This window comes from Salmo salar, chromosome 01 (assembly GCF_965601325.2).
Source record: "Salmo salar chromosome 01, fSalSal1, whole genome shotgun sequence".
NCBI classification, from domain to species: domain Eukaryota; kingdom Metazoa; phylum Chordata; class Actinopteri; order Salmoniformes; family Salmonidae; genus Salmo; species Salmo salar.
In genome coordinates, this window is record NC_138291.1 from 104,402,110 (window position 1) to 104,414,060 (window position 11,951).

At 41.9% G+C, this 11,951-nt stretch overlaps 1 protein-coding gene across 5 annotated transcripts in view; it reads right to left on the bottom strand.

The window, feature by feature from the left end:
- col19a1 (collagen, type XIX, alpha 1) overlaps positions 1-11,580 on the bottom strand; it is a 260,397-nt gene extending 248,817 nt beyond the window's left edge. For all 5 annotated transcript variants that reach the window (XM_082978540.1, XM_082978539.1, XM_082978535.1 and 2 more), the window contains exons 1-4: positions 11,390-11,580; positions 10,190-10,314; positions 8,244-8,324; positions 7,519-7,618 (exon numbers count right to left, since the gene is read on the bottom strand). In XM_082978540.1, the coding sequence (XP_082834666.1) occupies positions 7,519-7,618; positions 8,244-8,324; positions 10,190-10,277 (269 nt within the window). In that variant the 5' untranslated portion in view covers positions 10,278-10,314; positions 11,390-11,580. The remainder of the gene's footprint in view (positions 1-7,518; positions 7,619-8,243; positions 8,325-10,189; positions 10,315-11,389) is intronic.
- Between the last annotated feature and the right edge of the window lie 371 nt (positions 11,581-11,951).

An 11,951-nucleotide genomic window follows, 5' to 3' on the forward strand; every position in this document is an offset into this window, starting at 1 on the left:
TCGCAAAAATATATGAAACTTAACAATGGGCCTAACAGTGAAAGTATTGTTTCAGAACCTTCAGTCTTGGTTGGAAGAGCATTAATATGCAAACGTAGAAGATTTGACCCATAAAATTAGCATTTGCTAAATGGACTGTCAAAAATAAACATTCAGAATGAATATGAATAATCATGCTGGATGTCATAGCTTTCTATGTGTTGTATGCAAAACAATCAACTTCAATCACTTGACAATGTTCTTCTATAGCCCCCTAGTGCACAATGGCCGCTTACATAAAAAGCTAGAATTTTATGCCAAACATGATTCATCCAGCCAGATTAAATTTATTTCAGCATCCCTGTCATTCCAAATCGAATAATCATTTATTGAAACTTCAATAAAATTCCTCTTACTTCACATACACATCTAGACTAGAAAACACAAGACCATGGCTAACTACAGTATATAGCTTAGAAAGAAAACATTGTTATAAAGAGAAAAATCAAAAAAGGTAACAAAGAAGAAAAGGCAATAGGTTTGTTAACCCAGACGTTTCAGTTCAACTGAACACTGCTGGCTGAACATCTCTAGCACATTGGGAAGACTGAATGTAATGGGGATGGTACCACCAAAATAGATGGAACCTCATTCATTATAGAAACACTAACACTATTCCTCTTCCATTTCTTCACTGATACTTCTCTCCTCCTATTTCCTATTTCCATCCTGTTGAATAAACACTTTAACCCCTCAAACTGAGCCTGGGACTGATGTTCAGATTAGACTATAGAAATGCATTAACAGCTAAAAGTCAAGCACCAGAAACACAATCATTCAGGTTTAGCAGAAATCACAATGATGCAATGATAAGGCCATTCAAAGACATGGGGAGAGAGAAAGAGAGAGAGAAGGAGGGAGCAACAGAGAGAGTGGGATAGAGACGGAGAGAGAGATCAAGGAAGGGAGGGAGAGAGAGGGGTGGGAGGGAAAGAGAGAGAGGGGGTCTGGGGAGCGAGAGAGAGAGAGACATTCAGAAAGCAACACAGAGAAAGGGGGGAGAGAGAGAGAGAGAGAGAGAGAGAGAGAGAGAGAAAGAGAGAAAGAGAGAGAGAGAGAGGTGACATAAGAGTAAGCGAGAGACTAAGCTCACTTCAGATAGCCGGAAATGAGTTCTCCTCTTCATAGATCATGTCATATTCTCTCAGAGCCATACCCCTCCTGCCCTGTGTGTCCCTTGAATTCTCACAGAATGTTGACACAGCATATGATTAAAATATATATGCAGCGAGGTAAAGCCACAGAAAGATCAAATGCTTTCTGAGGGTAGGCGAGAGAAAGAGAGAGACTGGGAAGGTGAATCGTCGCCTTGGGGCAAAAAGAGAACATTTATATTGCAATTCAATGGAGAGAGATGAGCAGGACTATTCATAAAACTAGAGGTTTATTCCCTGAGATTCCACCAAAATGATTTGGAATTTCAGCATAAAACAGCAGAGATCCCATCTGGGCACATACGGCAATTCCACGTCTATTCCACGTTGGTGAAAACAATACTGATTCAACCAATGTGTTCCCAGTGGGATAGGTACATGTACAGAATAAGGAGAGAGATACATTAAAGGAATTAGACTAATTCAACCCAGAGAGGGGACTAAAACATGTACTTTTAATTTCCATCAAACCTTTAATATCACAGGTTAGGTCTCACTGAGCTGCAATCTGTTCTACAGGGGAGAGCTGTTCTTCATAGTACAGTGCCTTGCAAAAGTGTTCACCCCCCTTGGCATTTTTCCTATTTTGTTGCCTTACAACCTGTAATTTAAGTAGATCTTTATTTGGATTTCCTGTAATGGACATACACAGAATAGTCCAAATTGGTGAAGTGAAATCAAAAAAATAACTTGCTTCAAAATTGTTTTTACTGAAAAGTGCTGCATGCATATGTATTCACCCCCTTTGCTATGAAGCCCTTTGCATCTTCAAAGTGGCATGTTGTGTAAATCAAATAATACAAACCCCACAAAAATCTATTTTAATTCCAGGGTGTAAGGCAACAAAATAGGAAAAATGCCAAGGGGGGTGAATTCTTTCGCATGCCGCTGTATTTCTATCTAATGTTAGTGTGTGTAAATGAGACTGTTGAGGTCATTTACACACATTATCTACACTGGAACACTTGAACCCTAAGGGTTAGATGTCAAGGGTTATACGTTACTGACACCTCCTTCCACCCTCTACCCTCCTCCTCCTCCTTCTCATCCTCCCCCCCTCCCCCCCTCCTCCACAGCTTACCATCTGTGGCTCAAACACATGCTCCTATCAAGTGGATTTGGTTTTTGAACAGCGTTTGCTTTTCCCCCAAACACATTTAAAGTCCTCTCCTTTCTGAATGCCAGTCCAGTGGTGCCTGTCTATGAATCGTCTAGTTCAAAACTAGGACCCTTCGTTTTAACCTCTGGTCTAGAAGTGCTTCATTTGATGAATATTGCTCATTCACCCACAGAAAGATTGACCGTCAAAATGTTGATTTAAAAGAGGCTACCCTCTTACTGCTGTGGGGCCGGGTTGTGGAGAGAAATAAAGTACAACTTTAGTGACAAAACTTTCTGAAAACTATTTTATTTGCTCTCTTCTTTCACTCTTTGACAAAGTGAGTCTGACAGAAATCTAATCATGGATGCCAAAATGACTTGCATCGTCAGCTCGTGTTCAAGACACAAACAAGAAGCACAACCAGATCAAGCTCGGAACGAATATGTTACCTCGTTGATGCAGAGACTATGAATATGCAAACAATCAAAGAAAGTGTGAACGCAAGCACTTTCTGTCAAACTCAAAAGTGTGTGTGTGTGGGTGGAATAGAGAGAGAGAACAAAGAATAGAAAGGGAGAATAGAGAGAGCGAGAGAATAACCCCAGTTGGAAACAATGAATTTGCAATTTCACTGATGTGTTCAGTGGTATCATAAGAGACAGAATACTGAGAGAGATAAAAAGAAAGTTAAAAAGAAAGATAGAAATTGTACTTATATTACAGTAACACACTGAGACTTACATTATAGGATAGAATACAGTAACACACTGAGACTTACATTATAGGATAGAATACAGTAACAAACGGAGACTTATATTACAGGGCAGGATACAGTAACACACTGAGACTAATATTACAGGGTAGAATAGAGTAACACACATACTTATATTACAGGGCAGAATACAGTAACACACTGAGACTTATATTACAGGGTAGAATACAGTAACACACTGAGACTTACATTATAGGAAAGAATACAGTAACACACTAAGACTTATATTACAGGGCAGAATACAGTAACACACTGAGACTAACATAACAGGGTAGAATAGAGTGACACACATACTTATATTAAAGGGCAGAATACAGTAACACAGTGAGACTTACATTACAGGATAGAATAGAGTAACACACTGAGATGTACATTACACGGCAGAATACAGTAACACACTAAGACTAACATTACAGGGTAGAATACAGTAACACAATACTTATATTGCAGGGCAGAATACAGTAACACACATACTTATATTACAGGGCAGAATACAGTAACACACTGATTCTTACATTACAGGGTAGAATACAGTGACACATTGATACTTATATTATAGGATAGAATACAGTAACTCACTAAGCATATTACAGGGCAGAATACAGTAACACACTGAGACTTACATTACAGGGTAGAATACAGTAACACATTGATACTTATATTATAGGATAGAATACGGTAACATTCTGAGACTTACATTACAGGCTAGAATACAGTAACACACAGATATAGAAATGGAACACCTCCAAACCCACTCATGAATAGACAACAACACAACCATCCAGCAGCACTATCCATAACTCACTGAAATAGCACCAACATACAAAATAGTGTGTGCACCACAGACAGACAGACAGACAGACAGACAGACAGACAGACAGACAGACAGACAGACAGACAGACAGACAGACAGACAGACAGACAGACAGACAGACAGACAGACAGACAGACAGACAGACAGACAGACAGACAGACAGACAGACAGACAGCAGTGGTACTTGATTTCATTTTGAACTCCAGAACCTGTCATTCAGCTTGGCATACAGACATAATGTACAATCACACAATCAGTCCACTAAGAGAGGATAGATCCCTCCATCTCTGTGGAACAGTATTAATCACACAATCAGTCCACTAAGAGAGGATAGATCCCTCCATCTCTGTGGAACAGTATTAATCACACAATCAGTCCACTAAGAGAGGAGAGATCCTGCTCTGGGTAAGAGTATCAATTTGGCCTGGGAGCTGCCAGATGGACAGAACATTAACCAGGCTCAGAAAGTCGAGCCCCTCTGCCTTTCCTGAGAGTGAAGAGAGAGATGTTTGGAGGTAGGGGGAAGGAAAGGGAGGAGGTGAGGAAAGGAGAGGAGGGGAGGAGGGGAGAAAGGAAAGGGGAGGAGGAATGAAAGGGGAGAAAGGGGGGTCCTCTGCACCTCATGCTGTCCCCCCTACCTCCTTCTCAAATCCCCCTTCACCGGACCTCCCAGCTGACAGGCAACATCACCTGTCAAAGTACTCAGATAATTAGAGATGAATGCGGTCTCTCGCCCTCTCTCTCCCCCTCTCACACACACTCTCTTCTCTCTCCCTTCTCTCTTCCCCCTCTTTCTCACCCCCTCTCTCTCACCCCCTCTCAATCTCTCTCTCTCTCTCTTGCGCTCTATTCTTCTCCCGCTTTATGTCTCTCAGCATCGATCTCTCTCTCCCCCTTTCCCCCTCCCATTTGTCTGTTTGTCTGTCTGTCTGTCTGTCTGTCTGTCTGTCTGTCTGTCTGTCTGTCTGTCTGTCTGTCTGTCTGTCTGTCTGTCTGTCTGTCTGTCTGTCTGTCTGTCTGTCTGGGGGGGGGGGGAGCCCAGACATAAAGTAGGAATTCATATACCTGTATATATATCACAGTAGCATCATATACCTGTATATATATCACAGTAGCATCATATACCTGTATATATATCACAGTAGCATCATATACCTGTATATATATCACAGTAGCATCATATACCTGTATATATATCACAGTAGCATCATATACCTGTATATATATCACAGTAGCATCATATACCTGTATATGTACCACGGTAGCATCATATACCTGTATATATACCACAGTAGCATCATATACCTGTATCTCTCTTTATCTCTCTCTCTGGTCTCTCTTTCTCTCTTTCTGGTCTCCCTCTCTCTGGTCTCTCTCTTTCTGGTTTCTCTCTCTCTCTTGCATATCTTTCTCTCTCTCCCTGCTCTCTCGCTCTCTTTCTGGTCTCCCTCTTACTGGTCTCTCTCTTTCTGGTCTCTCTCTCTGGTATCTCTTTCTCTCTCTTTCTGGTCTCTCTCTTTCTAGTCTCCCTATCTCTGTTCTCTCTCTCTGGTCTCTCTCTTTCTGGTCTCTCTCTCTTTCTAGTCTCCCTATCTCTGGTCTCTCTCTCTGGTATCTCTCTCTATCTCTCTTTCTGGTCTCTCTCTCTCTGGTCTCTCTCTTTCTAGTCTCCCTATCTCTGTTCTCTCTTTCTGTTCTCTCTCTCTTTCTAGTCTCCCTATCTCTGGTCTCTCTCTCTGGTATCTCTCTCTATCTCTCTTTCTGGTCTCTCTCTCTCTGGTCTCTCTCTTTCTGGTCTCTCTCTCTGCTATCTCTCTTTCTGGTCTCTCTCTCTTTCTAGTCTCCCTATCTCTGGTCTCTCTCTCTGGTATCTCTCTCTATCTCTCTTTCTGGTCTCTCTCTCTGGTCTCTCTCTTTCTGGTCTCTCTCTCTCTGGTATCTCTCTCTATCTCTCTTTCTGGTCTCTCTCTCTCTGGTCTCTCTTTTTCTGGCCTCGCTCTCTCTAGTATCCTTTCTGTCTCTCTCTGGTCTCTCTCTCTGGTATCTCTCTCTATCTCTCTTTCTGGGCTCTCTCTCTCTGGTCTCTCTCTCTCTAGTATCCTTTCTGTCTCTCTCTGGTCTCTCTCTCTCTAGTATCCTTTCTGTCTCTCTCTGGTCTCTCTCTCTCTTTCTGATCTCTCTCTCCTGATGACACGAGATGTCATCCTGCAGTGAGCCAGGGTGGAAACCCAGTTTATTCCACATATCAGCTGAACAGGAGGCGGCAAACCTACACCCTGAGACAAGATTTGTTTGCTGCAACGGAAATCCGATATCATCCTGGCTTGTTTTCAAATCTGAGGCCAGTCCAGGCGGTCTATGCCATGTGGGGGACTGATTTATGTGAGTGAGTTTGTCCATTTAATAGGTGGATAAACTCCCTAAACAACTGTGAATGTTGTGCAGTATGCCTCTCCTTTAGAGTCTATAGAGATCCATTGGAACAAGCTGGGCAAACAGAACCGAATCAGGTGGTTCGCTTTATGTATTATCTCTCATGATGAATTATAAACAGCAGCACGTCCATGACCACACCTCTGGTATATATAATACAAACCACCAACATATATTTATCTTTGACTTACAGTAGCTCAAGTAAAGCACAATGCATCCATTAGTGTAACCACTAGTACAGTTAATATAGTAAAAGTCCATTAGTACATGCATGTAAGCCTACTCTCGTGTCTCTATAGTATATCTCCCAAAGCCAGAGCCTGTTCCAATAAAGTGTTCAGTCACACAACCTCTACTCTGACTGGCAATTCCAATTATCTCAAGTAAAGAACACTACGCAGCCATTAGCTTGATCATTAGTACACAACCTACAGATGTTGGATCTTAATTTGATCACCCTGTTGCAGGAGAACTAGAACGTGTAGTGTTTTTGATATTTAAAAAGGATTCTAAGTGTTTGAAATTTCCACTTTGAAATTTCAGACTTGATTTTATATGACAAAAATGTATCAACCTCGAAAAAAATGTCCATTCATTATAATCCACAATATAATGATTCACATTTTCCTGTTGCTGCAGAATTCTTCTCCTGCTGTAGCAAACTGGCTCAAATGAAGATCCTACCCTGTACTGTATGCCGTTAAGCCATAGCTTAATGGAAACCGCTCCAACAGAGCACAGCCACATGGCCTGAGGGATCAGGACTTCAGTCAATTCCAAAACAAAGCAACATGATCACCCACTGACTGAGAGACTCGTACAGTAACTAGTGTCCAAATAGACCTGGCCAGACTAGCCTCTAGTCACACCCAAGATGTCCCCAACCCAGCAGGCCCAACTCAACTCACTCTGTTGGCTCAACTCCCTCCTCTAGCTGTCAGTGAGCAGTTAGATTCAATGAAAGGAGAGGGAACACACAGACTTGACGGTCAGCGACTAGAGAGATAACGCCCATTTCATGGATACTAGCAAGCTTTGGCGAACAACAAAACTGCTGTCATGCATACTGTTTGAAGGATACACCCATGAGGGGAGATCTGAATGACTCGATCGGTGATTATCTCAACAAGTGTTAGGCCAGAGTAATGAAACTACCCCCCAGTCACACCCAAGTGTTCCCGTGGCCCAGCCTGGCACTACTCACTCTGTTGGCTTGATGAGGGGGCTGCTCCCCAGCCGGAATGATGGCCGCTCCTCTGTCACTGCCCCCTTTCTCAGGAGAAACTTTTCTGTCAGATCAAAACCTGCAAAAAAAGAGACAACAGGATGAGAAGGGCTGGTTTAAACTCAAGAAGTGTCCTTCATTGACATAGATTTAGCCTAGTCCTGACCTGGAATAAAAAACACTTTCTATGGAGATGGTCTGTGTTCAGCATACTGGTACAAGGTGTTGTTTTAAACTCCAATAGGGTTATACAACAATATGGATTGAGTCAGGACACCTGTCCAGTTTGATCCATTTCTATGGTACAATATAGTTGATTTATGCATAATTACTTGAAAGACAATAGATTTGATCATCAGTGCTCCCTCAAATAAATTGGTGCTTGGCACCTCTGTTAACGCAGGGTCAATTACAGAGTATTTCTGTTCTGTTACATAACCTGTGAACATATTCATGTTTTCTCACGACACGTCTGAGACATGAACGTTATTACCCCCTTGGATCAGAGCCAAACAGATGGAGTACGTCCCAAATGGCACCCTATTCCCAATATAGTGCACTACTTTTGACCAGAGCCCTATGAGCCCTGTTCAAAAGTAGTGCACTATATTGGGAATAGGGTGCCATTTGGGACATACCCATTAAGAGGGGGATGGATTTATTTCAATTGAGGGAGGTGCACACCATAACACTGTAATTCTTACCGATGAATTCTGGCTGTGGACCAGTTAAACTGTAGGAAAACCGGTCCTTGTCTACTTTCAATGGAGGACATCTAGAGTTGTCTAGAAAACAGGAATAATATCATCAGCCATACAAGGTTCATATTCATTGAAGTAAAAATTAAGATGCAGACATTTACATTTACATTTAAGTCATTTAGCAGACGCTCTTATCCAGAGCGACTTACAAATTGGTGCATTCACCTTATGATATCCAGTGGAACAACCACTTTACAATAGTGCATCTAAATCTTTTAAGGGGGGGGGGGGGGGTTAGAAGGATTACTTTATCCTATCCTAGGTATTCCTTAAAGAGGTGGGGTTTCAGGTGTCTCCGGAAGGTGGTGATTGACTCCGCTGTCCTGGCGTCGTGAGGGAGCTTGTTCCACCATTGGGGTGCCAGAGCAGCGAACAGTTTTGACTGGGCTGAGCGGGAACTGTGCTTCTTCAGAGGTAGGGGGGCCAGCAGGCCAGAGGTGGATGAACGCAGTGCCCTTGTTTGGGTGTAGGGCCTGATCAGAGCCTGAAGGTATGGAGGTGCCGTTCCAGACAGCAAACAAGTGCAGAATACCTTCTAAACATTTCAGTCACCAAAGACTGAAACTTTGAGTTCTGATGTCTGACAGCGAGGTTGATGATTTGGCACATAACCATTGGTTGATGTGCACAGCAGGACTGCAGTATAGTTAGCCTGCGACGTGACCAGTGTCTTTCCATGTGGAGAGGCACTTCAGTCACTCACCACATCAGTGAGAATGTCTTGTAAGTCATCACTATCCACCCATTCATTAAGATTCACTCCGCGTCCCAAATGGTACCCTATTCCTTATATAGTGCACTACTTTTGACCAGTGCCCTATGGGGAACAGGATGCAATTGGGCCGCAGCCTCACATAGCCCAGACAGGGATGCAGAAGTGTTTGTTAATTAGAGGTGGTGAAAGAGACCTAACTCTAACTGGGCTCAACTTTGACCCTTTTTCTATGTAGTCATGTTTTCTCTTGGAGACTGGGGCACGGCTACAGGGTCGTGTAGCAAAACGTTTCACAACGTCGTGCAATGGAAAACACTAACGGGTGTTTCTTATTAGACAAGTTCAAGTAATACCAAATAATACCACTTCCCAGTTTAAGTCTTTTTGTGAGCGTTTTCTTCAGTTTCGTGCCAACTGAACATGTCCCAGACCATATACTGTAACTAAAACTGCAAACAAATGACTTGCCATGTTCCTGTCTGTAAAATCTGACCATGGTCATCTACTGTGACAACACCAATATTAGCCCAAAGCTATTGGAAGGGCATGCTAGTACTACTCAAAGGCAACTAAAACGGGTAGCAATAATAACCTGTAATGTAGTTATCTTTTAGCTATATGTATTTCAAGGGATGTAAACAATAGCATACTGCCTGTTTCACACAATATATTGAGCACAACCACATAGCCTAGCCTAGTGCGCGCTATGAAATATAAATTCCCAAAATGTCTTTCCACTGTAAACTAAGCGCAAGCAGATTGTCTGTGAGATCAGAGTCATATTGGTGTTGGTGACAGTGTCCTTACATGCCACGGGAGGTTGGTGGCTCATAGGTAGCCTAGCGGTTAGAGCGTTGGGCCAGTAACTGAAAGTCACTAGTTCAAATACCCAAGGGGAAAAATATGCCGATGTGCCCTTGAGCAAGGCACTTATCCCTAATTTACTCCAAGGGCACCGTACTACTATGACTGACCCTGTAAACAACACATTTCACTGGACCTATCTGGTGTATGTGACAATAAAATATGTTTGTTTTTGTTATGGAATGGTATCTAACTCATCAAACACAGGGTTTCCATGATTTCCATGTGTTTGATACCATTCCATTCACTCCATTCCAGCCATTATTATGAGCTGTCCTCCCCTCAGCAGCCTCCTGTGTTAAATACATACCTATTCTTTCGTTCACTGCCATTCCAACAGTGCAAGGAATGGTATGTACGATCCAGAGGAAAGCTGCCCATTTTAGCAAGCAACTCATGTCTTCTCTGATGCAAGAGAAAATACTTCTTCAAAACCTAAAATAAAATACAAGTTAGTTCTTCAAATAGTAGGCCTACATCTTACAGTAAAATATGAATTAATTACAGTAATCATTAATCACATTAATCACGTAAAGTATTAGTAATCTATTACACAGAAAACTGTAAAATGAGATGCGCCTTTTCTACCCCATAACGAAAAGTGTGTAGTGAAAATGTAATGTGTGGTATCACAGCTGAAAATAACCAACGCTCCGCTGCAGAAGTCGACTGAAGGCGTAAGAGCAAGGTGCGACAGGTCCACTGCAACAGCTGCTGCGATATTATGGCGCAATCATATCACCGGGAAAATAGGCTAAACAGAAGAGTCACACTTTGTAGGCTATACCAAACTGAAACAAATAGAATGGGGTCGGCTGTGTAGAACTAGTCTAAATTATGAATGTGAACATGAACATAACTGTCCCGGGTCAGTATGACACAGATCACGTTCATGGTGAGATGAGATCACGCCATGATGCCAACTGACAAAATACAACTTCGGTGGAGAGATGCCAAATTCCTCAAACGTGCCAATCTCACAATTCAAACCAGTGATAATGTCTGTCGGACATTGAAAAGCGCCACAGCTTTAACTCAAGATTGTTTGGAACTAGCGGACGAGACACTCCATGATAGTCTATTCCATTTATGCGGTATTCATATTTTCACATTTTCAAGGCTCCTCAATCATTAGATATACTTACCAAATTACGCGTAATTATGCATTCCGTTCACTGCAGCCTAATACGGTTCTTGCGAGCATATGGAAAAACTGCATGCTACACAAGCGTTACATACAGTATAGCTTATTTACACGAACATAACGGAATGTTCATAAATCTTTTCGAGTGACTGAAGCCGTCCCGTAAAGCCAGACAAGTTCCAGAACATGAACTAAAGCTGTGCGCAAAACCACTAAAGTGCCAAACTACGACAAGGCTAGACGCACTAACCAAGGACCCCTACTTATAACTTCGTATCGATATATGACATTACAGAGGAGGATTTCAAACAGCCATTATTATTCAACCTGTAAATTATGAATATCAAACCAAACCGGTCTACTTACAATTGGTGAGAAAGTTTCCTCCAGCATAAAAACGCATTAATCCATGAACGCTGATGAACGCATGTTTGGAAAAAAAGTCGGTTGCTTTTCCAAAGTAGACTTGTAAAGAAATAAAAGTGAGAATGGGATCTCATACTAGATCCTCGTGTCCTTATTAGTCGCACGGACTGACTGACCCTCCCACTCTCTCATTAGGCTACTGAAATGCATGGAGGACCCCAAGTCCGCCACCGGTGGAGGCATTACAATGGAAACGCTCCACAATTTGGATGATAAAATAATGTGTAGGCATGAGAAAATAACTTATTTAGTTATGAAATTATTGTTGTTTGACTGAGAACATCACATACAGTCGGCAGTACATCTTTACTGTGAAAATAAACTTGTGCTCAAATGGTGGAATGGAGTAATTCAATTATTTTATTTATTTTTTCTGTTTTCTTCTATCCACACTGTGATAAATTAGAATTGGGAGCAAAACATTTCCTATGCCAACAATAATGTTCATAAAGTATGGATTAAATATTGATTTATTGATGGAGAACATGAAGTGGTGATGAAA